This window comes from Gnatocerus cornutus, chromosome 9 (assembly GCF_029298725.1).
Source record: "Gnatocerus cornutus isolate USDA-ARS CGAHR chromosome 9, icGnaCorn1.1, whole genome shotgun sequence".
NCBI lineage: Eukaryota > Metazoa > Arthropoda > Insecta > Coleoptera > Tenebrionidae > Gnatocerus > Gnatocerus cornutus.
The window spans coordinates 8,887,213-8,905,366 of NC_142241.1; the positions used below are offsets into that span (position 1 = coordinate 8,887,213).

The 18,154-nt window shown below is 33.9% G+C and overlaps 2 protein-coding genes across 2 annotated transcripts in view; one reads left to right on the plus strand and one right to left on the minus strand.

Moving 5' to 3' along the window:
- The window catches only part of LOC148168612 (metabotropic glutamate receptor 2-like), a 144,316-nt gene that overhangs the window by 71,019 nt on the left and 55,143 nt on the right, over positions 1-18,154 (minus strand). The window contains exon 6 of the mRNA XM_088046796.1: positions 15,447-15,941. Coding sequence (XP_087902922.1) covers positions 15,447-15,941 — 495 coding nt within the window. The remainder of the gene's footprint in view (positions 1-15,446; positions 15,942-18,154) is intronic.
- LOC148168614 (odorant receptor 82a-like) lies at positions 9,499-11,040 on the plus strand. The gene is made up of 6 exons (XM_088046799.1): positions 9,499-9,781; positions 9,829-10,402; positions 10,469-10,568; positions 10,618-10,710; positions 10,758-10,913; positions 10,959-11,040. The coding sequence occupies exons 1-6, from the start codon at positions 9,568-9,570 to the stop codon at positions 11,001-11,003; spliced, it is 1,182 nt and encodes a 393-aa protein (XP_087902925.1). The 5' UTR covers positions 9,499-9,567; the 3' UTR covers positions 11,004-11,040.

The window sequence follows — 18,154 nt, forward strand, 5'->3', positions numbered from 1 at the left end:
AAATATTAAACTAATTTTGTCGCAGGTGCTTAAAAAAGTAAAATATACAACCCGTTGTTGATTTTCATGATGTTTAAACTAATTTTTCAATCCAACGGTTCAAAATCCCGATGGAGCTTATTTATACAATTAATACCTATTCTAGTAGCGTTGAAATGAAATTCAGTGGGCGCTTTTCAATAGTTCATTTTTTGCACGTTTGATTTTTTATATTCTTCGAATTTTGGATTATTTTAGCTCTCGAAAGCTTTGTATAAAACACAACTTTGCTATTTGATGTGCTCCCATTGTTAATATTATTATAATTTTCCACCAAAACAAAATTTGTGTGTTTTTGTGGCAAATTAAAATGAGGCCCTCCAGGTCTAAATCAAAGAAATCTATAATGAAACGAGGGGCCTAGATTTACGACCCTTTTGTAATAATTTTTTGAAAATCGTTGTAATCAAATAACCGTTCCACGTTAAATTTTAATACAAAGAGACGTTGACCCATAAATCCTAAATTACCGCCCTCTGCGATAAACCCTCAATCATTATTGTCACCCACCTACAGCGCCTTTGTCATCGTAACACGCGTCAAGCAATAACTGCTTCTCATTGTGTTAAATCTGCACATAGTTACATTAATTTGTCTGTCTCATTCTAGAAAATAACGTAGCAAATGCTAGTTTTGGTCATTTTTGAGGTAAAAGTGCAAGGAAATTTTTGGTGTTTTTTTTCAACAGGACAATTATAAAAAAATGGTTAGATATAATAGCTAACAAAATGTTCTTTCAATAAAAAAGTATCTAATTGATATTACTTGACATTACATATTTGAAAATGGCAACCAAATGACTTGAATTTAAAAAAAAAAACACTTTATGTTTTTTTAATTTTAGTGTTAAATTAAAGCTCAATAAGTGTACTTTTGATTCTAGAAAAAACATTGTAGACAAATTTACGGTTTAATTGGCACAATTTTTATTTTTTTAACTGCTGTTGCAATTAATACAGAGTGATTAAAAAAGGCGCCCATGAGTGGAAGAACCTTGTTCTTTTCAGTTAAACCAAATTAGAAATTAAAATAAAATTAATCTTAACTTATTCCTTTTTGCAATAAGGATTTTTTAGAGGAAAAACTTATTAATGCTGTTCAACCTTTTCTAATAAAATTTTACATTTGGCAGTCTCCGTAACTAAGCAACTAAGAGCTTTACATTATTGCAACATTAAAAAAATTCTATAAAGCTAAGAAATGGTACTTTTAAAAGTTTAAGAAACCTGATTTAAAGCACTTTTTGTTCTTTTTTTTTGATACATAATATCTTTACCTGAAAAAAATGTCTAATAATGAAATTGTTATAAAAAGTTTAGGTATCTAAACAGAATTTGCTCGTTTAAAAAAGAAAACTTTTATCTTATTTAAAAAAGCACAAATTTCGTGTTGGTTTTTAATTTTTGGCTCACGAAAGAATTGTCTGCAACATTATAGGTGGATTGGGCGCCTTTTTTTCATTACCCTGTATACAACTTCTAATTTTTGAGCAAATGCTTTTAATCAATTTTAAGTTATTTTCAACTACATTCATAAAATGAAAAAATGACTTATTTTACTACAATTTCAACATATCTTTAATGTAATTAAATTTATAATAAACTTCTTGTAAATGTAAATTTTTTGACCCAACAGGTAAAAATTCTAAAAATGATACTTTGTTTTAAAAGCATAAATTAACATTTTCTTGTTTCTTTTTTGTGTGTATACATGTATATACATAAAAACAACTTTTGTTTTTAAAATGTATCTTGATCCAACAATACATACATTTTTTTTTAGACCACGCTCATTTTACTAGTAGGTACTTGTATAATTTTTTTGTTATTGTGATATTTTTTTTAAATCAGGTTATTAGAAAACTAATGTAATATCAGAAATACAGGGTGTTTTGGATTATTGCTACCATTTTTAAAACGTAGATAGATGTTGATAAACTGTAAAAAATCTTATAGCATTTTTGGTTTTGAGCAATTATAGATAAGCTAGAATAATTTCAATTTTGCAGTTCACTGTTTGGGAACGACCCGCTTGTTTATAATACAGTTATTCATTCATAAATTGGTATTCATAACCAAATTCGATTAAAATTTCACCGGTAAAAAAAAAAGGTTTATTTGTTTATTATGTTTATTTGCTCTGTTTCTTGAACTCATGAAACTACGTAAACGGGCGACACTTCAAGGTAATCGATAGTGGTTCACAATCAGTGGTTGCAGGTCTAAGGCAGAAAAACTCGTGAGAGTCCCCAAATTATTTACATTTTTTGATCAGTAGGTATATAAAAACAAACTCTTGATTAAAATAATACAGAATCAGAGAGAAAAATAGTAGATTTTGTTAAACGGCAGAAAAGAGGTACTTTTTGTCGAGGAATTAAATTGCAGTAGCAAGGCGAAGCATAGCGTAGCCGAGCGAATGTATGCAAAATTGCGAGACAACAAAGCCACTTTTCTGCCAAATAACAAATACTACTTTTTCTCCAAACGTTAAATTCAGTTCCACGACCGACAATGAGTGAACGCAAATTGAACTTCAAACATGGATGGCTATGCATGTAGATGTCATTGATGACATTTACTGTGAAAAATATTGGTTTCAAAGAGTTTCAAAGTTAAGATCGTGCAAGTGCAAGTGCAAAATGTAAGCCTCAAATAGTATCCGTCACACAAAGTAGTTTTTCTGCCTAGGCAGCAAAAGTGTTTCCATGTCAACGAGCGCTTTTCATTACAAAATTACCTACTTTACTGTCTAAAAACGACTAAAAAAATGTGACTTTTGGAGAAAAAATATTTTTAGAATCTAAGATTAGCTCCACCTTCAAAAGTATTTACAGGAAATGTATAAAGCACATATAAACCGTTAAAACTCGATGAAAACATTTATTAAGGTGGCCCATTTTACTTGGAATTTTCATATCCTGTTTTAAGTGATTTTAAAAAGCAAAGGGGTTGGTTGAAATTTTTGTTGTTTTTCATCAATGCAATGGGAATGCCGCAACTTCGCTAATAAAAGCATGTAATTAACTCCAAATTAAATTTATACACTTCAATGTTAAAACATGTCAATAAAGGTAAAAATTCAGCTCCGGAACCGAGAGTATTTTTATTAAATTTCGCTGAAAATATCTAGCTATTTCATTCCGTCACATTTTTTGCTTCCTCTTTCTGATATATTCTATTATAAATATATCAACTTTTTCACACACCGCCTGGCTTATTTCACTTCACATTAGAGAATCGATGCAACTTCAAGAAAGACGATTTTTCTTCCCTCTACTGCATTACTGATGATAAGAGTTTGATCATAAAACCTATAAATCACATCTCGCAAATGCAAATGTTTAGTCGGAGCGAAATGGTCGAGCTTCGTTTGGGCAATAAAAACCCTTGGAACGTTGTAAATCCAGATTAAACTTGAAATAAAATTCCTTTATAAGTAATAATGTCTACGACATATTTTGTATTATAAACCTAGAAAATTAAATTTTTTCAAAGTAAAGCAGTTTTACTAAAAAAGCCATTAAACGGACATTAAAAATAACGGCAGATCCCACGAAATTAAAAACTGATCTCAAACGTTTTCGTTCGACCGATTACAGCTTTTGCCAGCGCTTAATTAATCTGTCGCTCGTAGACCGTTTTATGTGCTTGGAAATCCTTTTGTGTTTATTTTATGTTATGCCGGTGTGTGATGGTAATAACTTAAGCGGTAGTTTAAAAGTAATGTCTAAATTAAACCAGCAAAAAATTGAGTAGTTAAAATACATCCCTAAAAGACATCTTTCGTCTCCACATTTTCCTTCGAATAAAATTGCAGAGCAACAACTCTCGGCTGTTTAAATTACATTATAACACATCCTAGAATAGTGCTCCTCTTCTCTTCACGCTGCAGTGCCTTTAGGCGCCCAAACACAAAATATTCACGCCGAATTTTGCAAAACGAAGGATACTGTTTTAGTTTTATTCGCCACGTCTGCGACTGCGACCGTGAGATAACTCGGTAATTTTCCGGTACGAGTAAGAAAATTAGAAAATCTCAAACACAATTTTCTTTATACGTTGTTCTACTTTATGACACATATTCAGACAAGGACAATAAAATTAGGTCGTTCATAATCCGGTCGTGTCATCCTGACTTTTATACCGGAAAGATAAAAAGCGATTACAACGGACGCCAACAGTTTACTTAAAATGATTGATATGCGGAAAAAAACACAAAAGAACGCCGGAAGTGGACTTGTGGTCGCTTCAAGATAATTTTATCTAAATGTCGGCAAAGAAAAAAGTGGTTAATTATGAATATAAATGATAAACGCAAATTGAGAAAAATGAACGGAATTTAAAAATTCACGCTTCTATTTTGGGTGTACAACATTATTGTTTGTAGTCGCTTCACACACAACTGGAGATGTAAAGTGTATTTCCCTGTAGCAAATCGCTGGTGGTCAACTTTCTGTTAGTTTCGTGTCGTTCTCTCACCTCTGTGTATTCCCGTGACGTTCAACTAATTGAGAATAATTACGGATCCGTGAGATTACTCGACCCAAATAATACACAGGAAAGTCCTAAGAATATATTACCATTTTAAGAGACCCAGTGACGACACGTGATCGATAAGTGGCTTTCCGTTAGATGTTTATAGAATCAGACAGGTGGATGAGATGGAAGGATGGAGATCGTTGAGAGACTTTCACAGCTGCGTTTCAACCGCAGTGTAATGAAACAGTAAATTACTTTCCCACAAGCACATGCTGCTTTTTGAGAATTTGCACCAAATGAATTTAAAAAAATCTACAATTGAATGCTTCGTGGATACTAATTCAGAACAACAGAAAAAGTCTTGAGAAAATGTACAACGCTCTGGTGAAGTTGCTGCCCACCTCTGTGAGCGGCATTACAGAATTAGAAAAAGCCTGCAGCCTGCAGAACTTTCAGTAAAACAATCAAGTAAATTCACCAAATTGTTTCTGCTTGCGGTAAAAACAAACCAAGTAGAAACAATTCGGAGTCTTATGTGCTTTTTATTTTCAGTTGTCTTTTTATAACTGCCGGAAAACACATTCCAATCACATTTCTGTACAACGCTCGAGTAAACAAGACACAAAATAATTCGTCAATGCATTGAAAAAAAACTTTGACGGTTCTTTTCATTCCCTCATCTCCAAACCGCGTTATTTATTTAAAGCATTCGCCGACAACGATCGTTTGCTAAATTTATATCCACGAAAAGCTCCTGCGGCGACATCAGCTGAACATCCTCGATAAACACGGCTTCATCAATAAAACGAAGGTGAACGCGGTACAAACATCAATTTCATCAACAAAAGATTATTTACTCTTGAAAATCCTGTTTGTTGAGCCCCCACGAGCTCATACCGGCAGCTGCGTGTTAGAAAGAGGATCGATGAAAAAATCGTCTAATTAACGCTAACGAAATCATGAAAAATGAAATTCGCAATTACAGTGTGAGTTTGATCGATCACACTGTTGACGGATTTAGAGCAGACGATTATTACCATCGTAGTTAAAATGGTGGTGAAAAGAAAAATGGGGTCGTTGATCCTGTGGTCCGGCCACGAAACGAACGCAAATATTTGCTAAGAGGAAACTGAGCCTTTTATTTCCGAGGTCAATTAATTTAATTCATTTAACAGCACAATATTAGTGTCGGTTTCGTTTTCCGCAAGACTATAAGATGAGGCTTTCGGGCACAATTAAAGGATTCACTTGGAAAGAGATCCTGTCAGAAATAAATTAAATTGCTCGTTATGGATTCCTTTTAATTGCGAAAAATGCGGTTTTAAACAACATTCCAATATCCATTGTTGCAACGCTCGATCACCCCAAAAGCTGTTAGTGTTGTAATTAGAACGAAAGTTCGAGTTGGAAACTTTACGGCTTGTTATGGAAAGTGAAACTTGAAGAAGTGTTGGTAAGTGCTTTGACTATGTCTACACGCCAAATGAGATTATGTCAGAGTTGCTAATTTTATGTGCTTTTCTATCAGTTATATAACTTTTTGGTTGAAAGAATATTGCCACAGGATACGAAAAGAGAAGCCAACTTAAGAAAAACGTACAAGAGAGACATGGGAAACTTGGGGGAAATGGAGAAAGGAACAATATCACAGTCAAGCTCATACATGTACATATTTTAGTAAGAAAAGCTTTTATCCAAACTAGGAATACTTCTTGATAACCAAAAAAGAAAACTTTTCTGTAAATAATAGAACATCCTAATTATAGATATTTTGTCTCTTTTGTTTTTAAAATTGGCTTATTTTCCGGTACTCGTGAACTATAAAAACTTCCAGTGCCAAATCAACGAAAATATATGAACTATCTAAGTCAATTTATGACGCATTTCCTGTCAAATGCCTTCACTGTATCATTTGTTAGATTTGGCGGTCAAGACGGTGAGACAAGATTAATGGCAGCTTGTGTAAAACAAGCAAAAGAGTAGCAAATGGAGCAAATATGCAACGGACAGTCGGGAAGATTAGCTTCGAGGATAAAAAATTAGGGCCGAAATAGCATCACTCCTGACACAAAATAAACAGAAAATGCATGAAAAGATGGGAAAATATTTTAGGAATTACGCCCACGACTTGTGCTGCTTTGCAATCACGACGATGACGGCGACGCCGACGCCAATGTTTCAAGTGACGATTGGATTTTCTTCTTGGCAGAAATAATTCTCATTTTTTAATATGTCATTTTACTTTCACCATCTGTGTACTTATTTATTGCTTTTCTATTTTTTTTTTTTAATTTTACCCCCAATCTGGAAATGCTACGCGTAGATTCAAAGGGCCAGTTCCAAATTTGATTCCTATATAATAATAACTAATAATAATAATCCTCTTCCGAATAGAATTTTTAATACGTTTTCCCGTTTTAACGAGCACGTGAGTAACAGGAAAATATTTTATCGAACTAGTACGATAATTGGCAATTACCAATTTCAGCCCGTACAATTAATAATTTCCGTAATTAATTTTCTGTATTTATTTATTAATATGATCACATATCTTTTTATGTGATTTATATAAACTAAAATCAATAATCATTCAAAATAGCAATTTTATGGGCGAACTCATCGTCGTAAACCTTGCTGACACCTCAGAATTCAAAGATAGTCGCAGAAATGGCAGCTAATTTCGTTCTTGCACCCGCAACGTGTTCTGAGGCAAAGTTCAATTTATTCTTTGTTAAACTAAAGTCAGTTAAAAATTGCTATTTATGGTAGGTATATGTGAATAAAGACGAATTTTATTTTTTCTTGGATAAAATTATCCATGCATATTTATGCACGTGTACCACCCAATTTTTTTTCCAATTTTGTAGAATTAAAAAAATATTGTATTGATATTCTTTTTGGTAAACTAATCTTAATTTTTCTGGCAAGAAATTAAATACTGCAACTGTAATTTTGGCCAGAAGAGACTTTTTTTGGTTATTTATCCTTTTAAACACACTTTCAGGCTCTAAATCGGCAAATTGCAGAAGTGTTTCGAAAATTTTAGTGTGTTCTTTTAAACATTTTATTCATGAGATTCATTATATAAAATGGGCAGTGTATTTGTAGAAGTTGGAAAAAATAGATTTATTTCTATTTTCCTCCCCCTTTGACGGCCATCCTGAACATATTTCACAGAAATATTTCCACAAATTGATAGCTGGTATATCGAAATTTATTTTATCGCCTGTATCGCATTGATCAAGTTCAGAACGCTCACGGTTTGTTGGTTTCAGATTACTCTAATCACCAGCATTGAGAGATTTATGTTTTTGTCTTCGACTGCGTCCTTGGATAGGAAAACAATGTCTTTTTATCCAGTGAGTTTGCCAAAAGTATAATTTTAGTTGAATTGACGTCATTTTAGTAAAAAAAAACAGAAGAATAGAACAGTTGGGCTAAATTTTCATTTCCTGCTAACAACCCCACTTAAAACTTGATTCGTGTCAAAGACGATTACGCCGAGAACGAAATTACAACTTCCACGCAGACGATATGCATAATAATGTCTTGCAAAAACTGCGAAACATTGAATGTTAAAATTCACAACAGTATATTCTCCGACTTGATTTCATTTTTGTCGTGCTATACTTTTAATTTTGAAAGTTAAGAAACCGCGATCTCTAAGATTACTCATAAATATTTCATTTCTGTTTTTTTCTTCTTTACTCTGACTTTACAATCTTAATGCCGGCCAAGTGATTCTTTGAATACGAACGCGATGGTAATTTCCGTCTTGTGAGATGTTTTCAGAAAATAATATATTAAACGTCAGAACCAATATGTTCTGCTGATCTATGTAAAGTCCAGCTTCAAATAGGCACGCAGGATTCATTAGGAATTCGCACTTTTGGCGCGCGGAAATTAACTATGGAAATCTCTCCTCTATAATGGATAAACATTTTATGGTGCATTAACCAAGACAGAGTGGGATCTCTAATCTCGGGTTTATTGCGCCTTAAAGCGACTGTTTAACAGATTTATACTCCTGGAATATTTCGTTAACACGTTATGTTGCAAACTGTGGCCATTCTGTTAAGGATTCTGTTTGCATAAATAGCTGAACAAGTAGGGAATGAATGCACTGAACTCCGTATCGAGTTATGAATAGTTCATTTCAAATATGAAGAACACTAAATGTTGGAAACACTTTGGTTTTACGAGTCGCTTTTCTCTAATAATTCATTGTTCCAAAACTAGTTAATTATTAAGTTTCGTTCGATAAAAGTTGCCGTGAACAATGCAGTTTGCCAGAATTCGTCCCTGGACGGAATGTCTTGGATAATTTCATTCCAGAACAAGTTCTCCCTGGAAAGCTTTATTCTTCGACTAGAATATCCAGCATTTTGTTGCGAAAATTGATTTCGACGGCTCACGCGGCACTCAGAAGATGCTCAATTAAGACAATAACATAGTCTTAGATTTTCTTCAGTTTTGTGGAAAAATCCTCAATAAATTTGTTATTTTTTTTTGAAAAAAAGCTTGACGTTGAGGAATGGGCAATAATTTTCCGCTCACTTTCCACACAAACATAGCAGTGCCTCTGTTAAGTTGACGGCAAATTAATATTAATTTATTACTGTTCCAAAATGGTAATAAAACTCTTGGAGCCCACTCGGAAAACAGCCATTTCCAATAATTATCTACAATAATAAATAAATAAATATTGCTCACTGCCCAGCCCAAGTATTATCGATTATAAATTCCCAATAAATAGGTCGTTCTTTGCCTAATTTCCCGCTTCTTTTCTATAATTCCACCCAATATGATTGATGTAATTTTGTTGCAGCGGGGTAATAAATATAATAAAACAAGACGTAAGAAATGTGCATATCCACCTCATGATAACAGTGAACCAATTGAAATTGTGGCAGAATGTAAAAGCCTTGAGAGCTTTGCAGCTGTTCAGTCGCAATCAATGTGAACAGTTTTCAGTCAGCCAAAGTCTGTAGATTGAAAACCACCCTCATGGAAACATCCCTCATCTAAAGAAAAACACTGTACAGTGATGACATTAAATATGTCAAAGTTGAAGACAAAAGGGAGTGATATTGTCGTCTGTCGGGTCAATCGGAAAGTTTTTGAGTACACTTTATTATGGCCGAAAGAAGGAACAGAGATGAGTCCCGGCTTCAATTTTAAATTAAAAGTGTTCTTTTATTTCTTGACGACGTTTTTTATCAACTGGGCCATTGTCATGCACATAGTCATGGGGTTCAAAGGTTTTACCAATTTTCGATTGAAATTGTTTTAGCGAGTGCTGTTGTAGATGCAAACGAATCCGTCAATGCGGAAGATATTGCCATTACTATTGCCGACTTTGGAAACTACTACATGGTCATTTATTTTATTATCAAACAGCGGGATTTTGCGGTCGTTCTATGCCATTTATCGAATTTTAAGGAATTTGGAGTGCCTCCAGGTTTCGCCTCTCTGGATCGACGATTAAACATTTTAGCAAAAGGTGTGTTGGTCTATCTTATTATTGGCATCTCGTTCAACAATTTTATTAAACTACCGACGAAATCCAAGTGTAAACAACTAAACATCGAAGCGGGAACAAATGGGAATTATTGTGGGCTGATGTTCCCATTTTGGATTCCGTTCAAGATCGACTATTTCCCAGTTTTCGCCCTGATTTTTCTGTATGGATGGATAATAAGTCATGTGCATATGAAAATGAGTAACCAAATCTCGTTGCACGTTTTTGAAATGGCACATCATACGATTTTAAGAATTCGACATTTGAGGAATAAGATTCTTGAATGCTTCGAAAGCGGGAACTATGAAACTAGTTATTGGAAATTGCGGTTTTGTGTTTCGTATCATAACGACATTTTGGTGTAAGTTTTAAGTGGCTCCAATGACTGGAACAGTCGGTACGTATATTTCAAAACTTCTCGTTTTAGATTAACGGAAAAACTGAACAACGCCTTTTCCGCAATTATGTTTGGACATTTCGCTTTTACCGGAACAATTTGCGCCTGTATCGAAAAACAGATCGTTGATGTAAACTGGAATTGTTCTCTCGATTAAAAATCTCCATCTGTGATTTCAGGGGCACAATGTCTATCCTGGGGTTATGCATTTTTGTGGTTGGATCGCTGCTTTATTCCTCAGTTGCTTAGGTGGACAAAAGCTTGTCGACGCCGTAAATTTGAGTTTACTCGTCGAATTCAATAAAAATGTTCTTTTTAGAGCGATATAATCCCAGACGCTTTATGGAATTCCAATTGGTATCAAGCCGATCTCCGACTTCGCAAAAGTCTAATTATCATGTTGATCAGATCGCAGAAGAATATTTATATTAGAGCTGGACCCTTTGGAATGCTCGGATTCCCACTTTTTGTTTCGGTACGGAGTAAATGAAGTTTGCGAAGGATTTAAGTACTATTTCAGGTTCTCAAGACGTCTTACTCTATTTTGTGCATGCTGACCTCATAAAAAATGCATAATAATATACTTAGAAGCACGGTGCACCAGCTTAATTGCGCAATCAAATAAATTATATTTTCATGGTGGTTGCTTTGTTTTTTCCTAGTTTTCACGCTCATAGTGAGGAAAAATAACTGTGTTCATCAAGTAAATGCACTTTCCCTGCTGCACTAATTAAAAACTTTTGCTGAGGCGCGGATTTTATTAATTTTATTTCAGCAATATTTTGCCTCGGGACTTGAAAGAATAAATTGATTTAATAATAATTTAGGTGCAAGTAATTATAATGAACAAATTTAGGTAGAGCTCTAAGGCATCAAAGAACGTAAACATGTTTTTCAGTAAAAGTGTACGAAATCTGACGAGTACATGACGTTATTGCTTGTGTCAATAAATTTGCTTAATTAAAAACTCAATCAATAATAAATCAATAAGTGTTATGTCTGCTTGTCAATAAACTGAAAACAATTTAATTTAGTGACCAGGAAATGCAAACAATTTTAAGTGAATTAAATTACACGTCTTTTCAGTTTCCTGTAATTCAAAACCGAGCCGAGCTTTCCAAAGTCCTCGAATTAATTTCCGATCGGAAAATTTTAACAAGTTCTTTAAGACCTCTTGTCCAGTTTGAATATTACAATATTACGCCATGTATTACACAGATTTAAAAGCCTTTTATTAACAGTCTTCATTAAATTTAATTAATTGCAGGAAAAATTGGACTGCTGCTTTAAAGCATGATAAGGGGCAGCTTTTAGTCTTTAAAATGCCAATCAATTTACTTTAAATACGAAGGAGTTTGCCATTGTGATTTGATTAGAGGATTTCGAAAATCCGAAAAACCTCAAGCTTGACGCTGGTTTTTATTAATATAAATATGTTACAATTCAAAGTATACGTTACCGTTGTTAAAAAGTATTCGGCTTTGTTGATCGCAAAAGCAAAATTTCCAAACAAAATAAATATTTACTTGTTGCTTACAAAGCTTTTTGGTGAATTTTTCCGGAAAATACACAGGTAATTTTACCTTAAATTAAATTAATTAAAATAACGTAAAACCATCTTATTTCATTTCTGCTTTGGCGGTATAATTTTTTTTTTCTTTAAAGCCATTTCATTCCGATATTGATTGGGTTGAAAACTGCCTGCAATAGACATCTATGTAAACCGCACCCTCAACAGGTTTCAGTTTGGGTGCAATGCTCTGCTAGCAACTTCAGCACACCCTTTCTAGATGGCGCCAAACTATTTATCCGAGCTTTTGCAGAAAACAGACCAAAGTTAGAACTAACGCCATGATAGCCATCTGGCGTTGAAGCTTGAAATTATGGATTTTAAAGTTATTAATTTAGTAATATTGACGAAATAAAAGAGCACTTCGTGCGAGCATAAAGTTTTTATTCGTTCTCGGTTACTAGCACTGAAATTTTCCCTCTTTTTTACAATTGTAATTCAGCGTTGGTCTTCAGATTATCTTGACCATGTTCTTTACTTGAAAATTCTCCAATTCTAACTTCAGCTCCCTAGGTGGCGCTAAATCAATCCCAACTACTCGAAACTCCACTCCACACTTATCTCTAGCTCTGTACTTCTTTGAACACGATTTAACATTAAAGTTACGAAATTATTTATTTTTCCTAAAGCCCGATTCTTTGGAAGAAGTTTCTGAGGTAAAGTGCTCTCGAATAAGAACGATTTATTTAGAAGACTTAACACGAATAAACGGACTATAACAAATGTACCAAACATCCACGCTTCGTTTTATTCTTATACGGAAAATTTACAAAATATGAAATCCGATTTTGCGAGTGCACATAAACTACTTTTACGACGTGCTAGTTCAGAACAAATTGGCAATTTAGTGTTATGTTTGGACAAATTACGGTGGAGATTTAGAAGAACTGCATCGCCCATTTATTTTTAGAATTTAATTTCGTAAATATTTTGCAAATAAAGTTTTTATTGAAAAAAGCCATCTAAAATTTTATAACAATAATAAACCGAGTAAAAATGCAAAAGCAGGGTAACTAATTAAATTTTAAAAAAATTAACTATTGAAATTGGTGAATGCGCCGGACGAATATCTAAAATTTTTCTGGCGAACTCTGGTAAATCAGTGCGTTTTTTAAATGTCTGTGGCAATCAAACTTTGGCGAAATAAAGCTCTTGCTTGACTGGCGCAGCAAACACGAAGATTGGATATTAAAAATTGTAAATTTTAAGGAGACAAGTCCTCGCAATAACTAGAAAAACGGGGAAAACCGTATCGTTCACTTTGATGTATTTCCCGCGTTTTCGCAATTCTGAAGCGTTATGAAAAATCTTGCCATGATAAATGACAATTTGTTGGCTTGTTTATATACGAGGACGAAAGATTCGCCTTGGGAAGACCGTAAATACAAGATTAGGTATTTATCTTTACTGTTTGGCTAAAGCTCTGGCACTTTTTCTCATAGTCAGAAAGTCAGCAAGTTTTCGGGACTTTCCATTTATATTTATGTAAAAAAATGTCCGAATGTTGTTTTCCATTAAAATTCACCGCACCGAGTGTGATAATAATTGTACATAAATTTAATAAACTTCTCACTTAACAATATTGCTAAATTAAAAATTGTCCTCTTGAGACTGTGTGAAATTTTTAAACAACGTTTTCAATTTTGCGTCCGTTTCACGTTTCACTTTAATTTCATAATGAAATAAAATCTATGACAACAAAATAAGGTCAATTGGGCTCTTGGGATCGTAGCTCTTAAGAGACAGAACCGACGCGGTAATAAAGAAAGTCTGGATTTCTTCCGTCTTGATGGTGCTTATCGATTATTACTGAAAACTGAAACTGGCTTTCAGTTGGAAAAGGTACAATTTTCTTCTTGGCTTAAATTAATACAAAAACTTTGATTCAGTCAAGTCGTTCATTTCTCATTCGGACAAGATAGATGGTATCACTTTTGGAGAACTTCTTTCATTCATAACTTTCCCCTAAATAAGAGAATGATGAGTATAATATAAAAACTTCCGGTCGTTATTCTGGGCGCCTGCGGTAAGTGAATACAAGTATTTCCAAAGGTGCGTGTTATAATTAGAGAGAAATGTATTATGTAAAAACCTATGCCGACCCGTTCACCGTTTTTATATCCAAAAATCCCTCAAACCACACGAAGCGTACCTACAGAAATAATTTGCTACTCAGCAAAATCACCAAATAATCCTAAATTTCAGCATGTTGAGGATAATTATAAAATACTTCGGGCGACTACAAAATTCGCGCTTGCATTTTCTTTGCAAGCAGTTTACTCAACTGTTAAATTTAAACAGGTTCAAAATGTTGGAATAACGATTGCGGAATAATGTGAAAATCAAGCTAATAGAGGCTTTGATGTCAGGATGAGATTTCAGCAGCGTTTGATATCGTTGCAATAAATCAACATCCATCATGGAGATTTCCCCGTCTTAAATATTTTATCGACGTAATAAGAATCTTAATCGGAAAAGTAATCTGGTTTATGGGATTCTTATCAAGAAGCTATTTGTGTTCTAATCGAATGAAATGCTGCCGTTTTCAAGACGAGGTGTAATTGCATAATACTATATGAATTGTTACGACCAGTTTCAAAAGATTCCAGTCAAATGCGTGTCCGAACATTTGTTAAAAATGTCTCTTGCACTTTCTTGCGTCCACGCTTTTTGGAAACTGAACGCACCTGTTTATGCGCCTATTTCGGTAATCTTCCATTGTTCATTGAGATTTTCCCTGGGGCGCTTAGGAATTCTCGCCGAAACGTCTGTGTAAATAAAAATATGTGCATCGCTATTTTGGTGAAAATCACAAATATTCCAAGCCCGTGCAGCTTCTTTACAAGAATGCACGTTATTTCTCAACTATTTCATAAACGACTTGGAAGTCCGTCATAATTTTTATTTCTTTTCCTAACAATTTCATCATGAAATGTTTTAACCATAAATCTTTATCTAGACGGTAGAGGTCATTTAAGAGAATTTGCAAAGTCGACAAAACTGTGGCAAGGGATCACTTTCGCAAGATGTTATCACGACAATAAAATCACGATTTTATGGTGCGTTGCGATTTATTGGTGCACTAAAGAACAAATTAATGTGAGTGATAACAATAAATCTTTGTATTAGTTGGTGGTTTGGTGGGCAGTGAGACGGATTAACAGTTTTTAGCAGAGGATAAAAAAATCTTGTAATTAGTCGGTAGTTTCGCGACTGTAAGTGAATCGTTGCAGTGGCTGAACATTTCAGATTATGGCTGCTCTAAGCACCACAAGTGTTTCAGTAGTAAACATGTGAAGAGTTTTACTGCGTGCTATCGTAGTTTATAAAAGGCACTTGACTGTTCATTTACACAAACGTCGCTGTTTTACGTGAGGGTTTAGTTTTACTACTCGTCACAGAAATGGAGTTCACCCCTAAATATTTACACGCACTTACCTTTAATAAAATCCACTGCCATTTCCAATCCATAAGTGTCCTTATCACAGTCATCTAAAATATGCGCCCCCAAAGTAATATTCGGTAATAAAGCTTCGGGTCCGAAATTCAACCGATCTAAAGTATACAACATCGCCTCTAAAGCCTGAATCCCACCTTGGGGCATCACGGGCCCACACGTGATGGTATCTTCCCGTTCGTGTACCATCATTAATCCACCCAAAACCAAATCACCTTCCACCACCGCTTCTTTTTTCACCGGCCACGGAATCTCCTGCTGGATCACTTTAGTCACACTTTCACTAGAATTACCGATCACGTCGTCTAACAAGGATCTTGAACCCGTCACCACGTCCACGAGGTACGTTTCGAGGTCGCGCGACGTTTCGGTTGTTGGGAAGTTGAAGATGTCCATGTGGGTTTTAAGGTCGGCGATGGAACCGGAGGAGCGGCGGCGAGTTTCATTGCCGTATTTTATAACGCCGTAGGTTTTAGCTAAAAAGAAATTTGAGGTTAATTTCATTTGGAGTAGCTAATATTGAACTTTTAAATTGTACGGATAAAGCTTTATTGAATTTCCTTGTTGAGAGCATCATTTCTAAATTGTTTTCCGATCTAAGTAGTTTCCAGACAGAACGTCCAATTCGCATTAAGAGATGTAAGATAGTCGTTTCCTGGTTATTGAGGCAATGGAACTTAAATTAAAAATTCTTCACATCGGTGCTGGGAGCAAAAGTATGAAGCTGAATAGAGTTATAAGTTTAAATTTTCCTTGAAATATTTTGCTCCGGGAAAGGCTGATAATACTAGTCAACAAAGTGGAATAGTCCTCCTGATTCCGAATCTGAAGTTTGATTTGCAACATCAGGCCCGGATTCCGAGATATTTAAAAAAAATAATTTGGTGTTTTTCCTTGAAAACCTGTAAAGTTATGAAATTGCTCGACAGTGTTTTATTTGAAAGTCAATTCAATACGCTTTTCAACGACCTATCAAATTCATCGCTCGTTTAAGAACTTTCTATGATATGTTTGATCTACCCCAAAAAAGTCATTTCGTATGCAATTTTGCAGATAATTCAAGAATTATTACATCGATTTTTTGATGTAATGCATTATTAAAAAGACTGAACTCTTGTCTTCTTGACATGCTGACAAATGCATTGCTCTTTTTTATCGGTTAAAAGTTACTGGGTAAAAACAACATTGGGAAGTTTTTTAACAATTCAATTTTTTTTTATTTTTTGACTTTTATTAAAAATCAATGCTTTTTCAAAATTGTAACTTTTAGACACATATTAAGTATTAAAAAGACTTTAATTTTAAAGCAGATCTCAATAACACATTTAATTCTTAATGTTGAAGAGTTCTTAGTTTGCTCACGGATTAAAACATATTAAAAACGAAAATCTTGGAAGAAATATTTCAGAATTTTCTGGGAAACACAATAAGTAACTATTAAACACAAATACTGGCAATCTGGTGGCAGTAACCGATAAATATGTCATCAGTTTTACGAAAATTTTGTCTGAGATAATAAAATTGTTTAGACTAACATGAAAACGACTTCAAATTTATTTAAGTTGTAAAAACTCGAGCAACAATTTTTTAACAGTCTCTGCATAATGTTGATTCTTGATATCCTATTCTGGCCAGTGAAATAATTGGGAAACGCGAGATTTATTCAAAAACTACAGGTTTGTAGGCATTTAACTAAAAAAAAATTTACCCAATTTTTGAAAATTAACAAAAAAAATATATTTTTTTTCAAATCACACCATAATCTTTGTCATGACAAGAGATAATAACATGTTTAACATCGCGTTAAAAGCAGAGATCTCAGCCTTTATTAACGTATTACCTAAATTAAAAAAATAATGTAGGTACCAACCAATTTAGAAGATTTATGCAAAAAAGTTTCGAAAAGTGAACGCGGTGTACCTACCTACAAAAATTTGTTTAGAAATTTGCCCTAGTCCTGACCTGATGGGGCAAAACGGACTTTAGATTCAGAAGCAAGAAGTAATTCTATTTTACTCTTCCTGTACAAAATTCGTTCAAAATTTGTTGTTTATAGTAATTTTTCAATTACATAATGTATTTCATTTCAAAACATTTTTCTTAGAGGTTGCTGCTTTTATAACCGAATATTGTTTGATTTATCTCCAATACAGCTTGTAAGTAAACAATTACGAGAGACCAGACATTAAACAGCCGTTACTGTCCACTGAAGCAAAAAGGATCTTTGTTTAGAATTATCCAGACGGTTTGGTTAGGCGGTGATATCAGACCATTAAGTAAACAGTTGTAACAATAATCTCTCATTATTATATGAAACTCAGACTAACCTTTATTAAAAATTCATTATATTGAAAAAAATTAAGTAGAAGTAATATTAGAAAGAATCCAGAAGAATCATTTGGAAATAAATTTTTAAACGAAGTCCGAAAGGCAGAATTGGAATGAGCTTAGCAGCAAAGTTGCATCTCGAACACGGGTTGGGTAGAATGAATAATCACTACTTTGTCCGTGATTTTAATTTCCTATTAGTTCAATGATCCAATCCAAAGCTGCCCACAGTTGTTAATTAAGACTATCTCTATGTTGAAATGTTGTATAATAGTTTAACTTGTTACAAACGCGGTTGAGCGATGGAAATTGTTTGTCTCTAATTCCACTCCTAACATCAATCTGATGAAAATTTGATTAA

Bases quoted from the DNA above. Each gene is read 5' to 3' on its own strand.
- LOC148168614 (XM_088046799.1), top strand. From the start codon at position 9,568: ATGACATTAAATATGTCAAAGTTGAAGACAAAAGGGAGTGATATTGTC. The intron at 10,569-10,617 runs GTAAACTGGAAT...CTGTGATTTCAG, and splicing joins TCGAAAAACAGATCGTTGAT to GGGCACAATGTCTATCCTGG. The intron at 10,711-10,757 runs GTAAATTTGAGT...TGTTCTTTTTAG, and splicing joins GACAAAAGCTTGTCGACGCC to AGCGATATAATCCCAGACGC.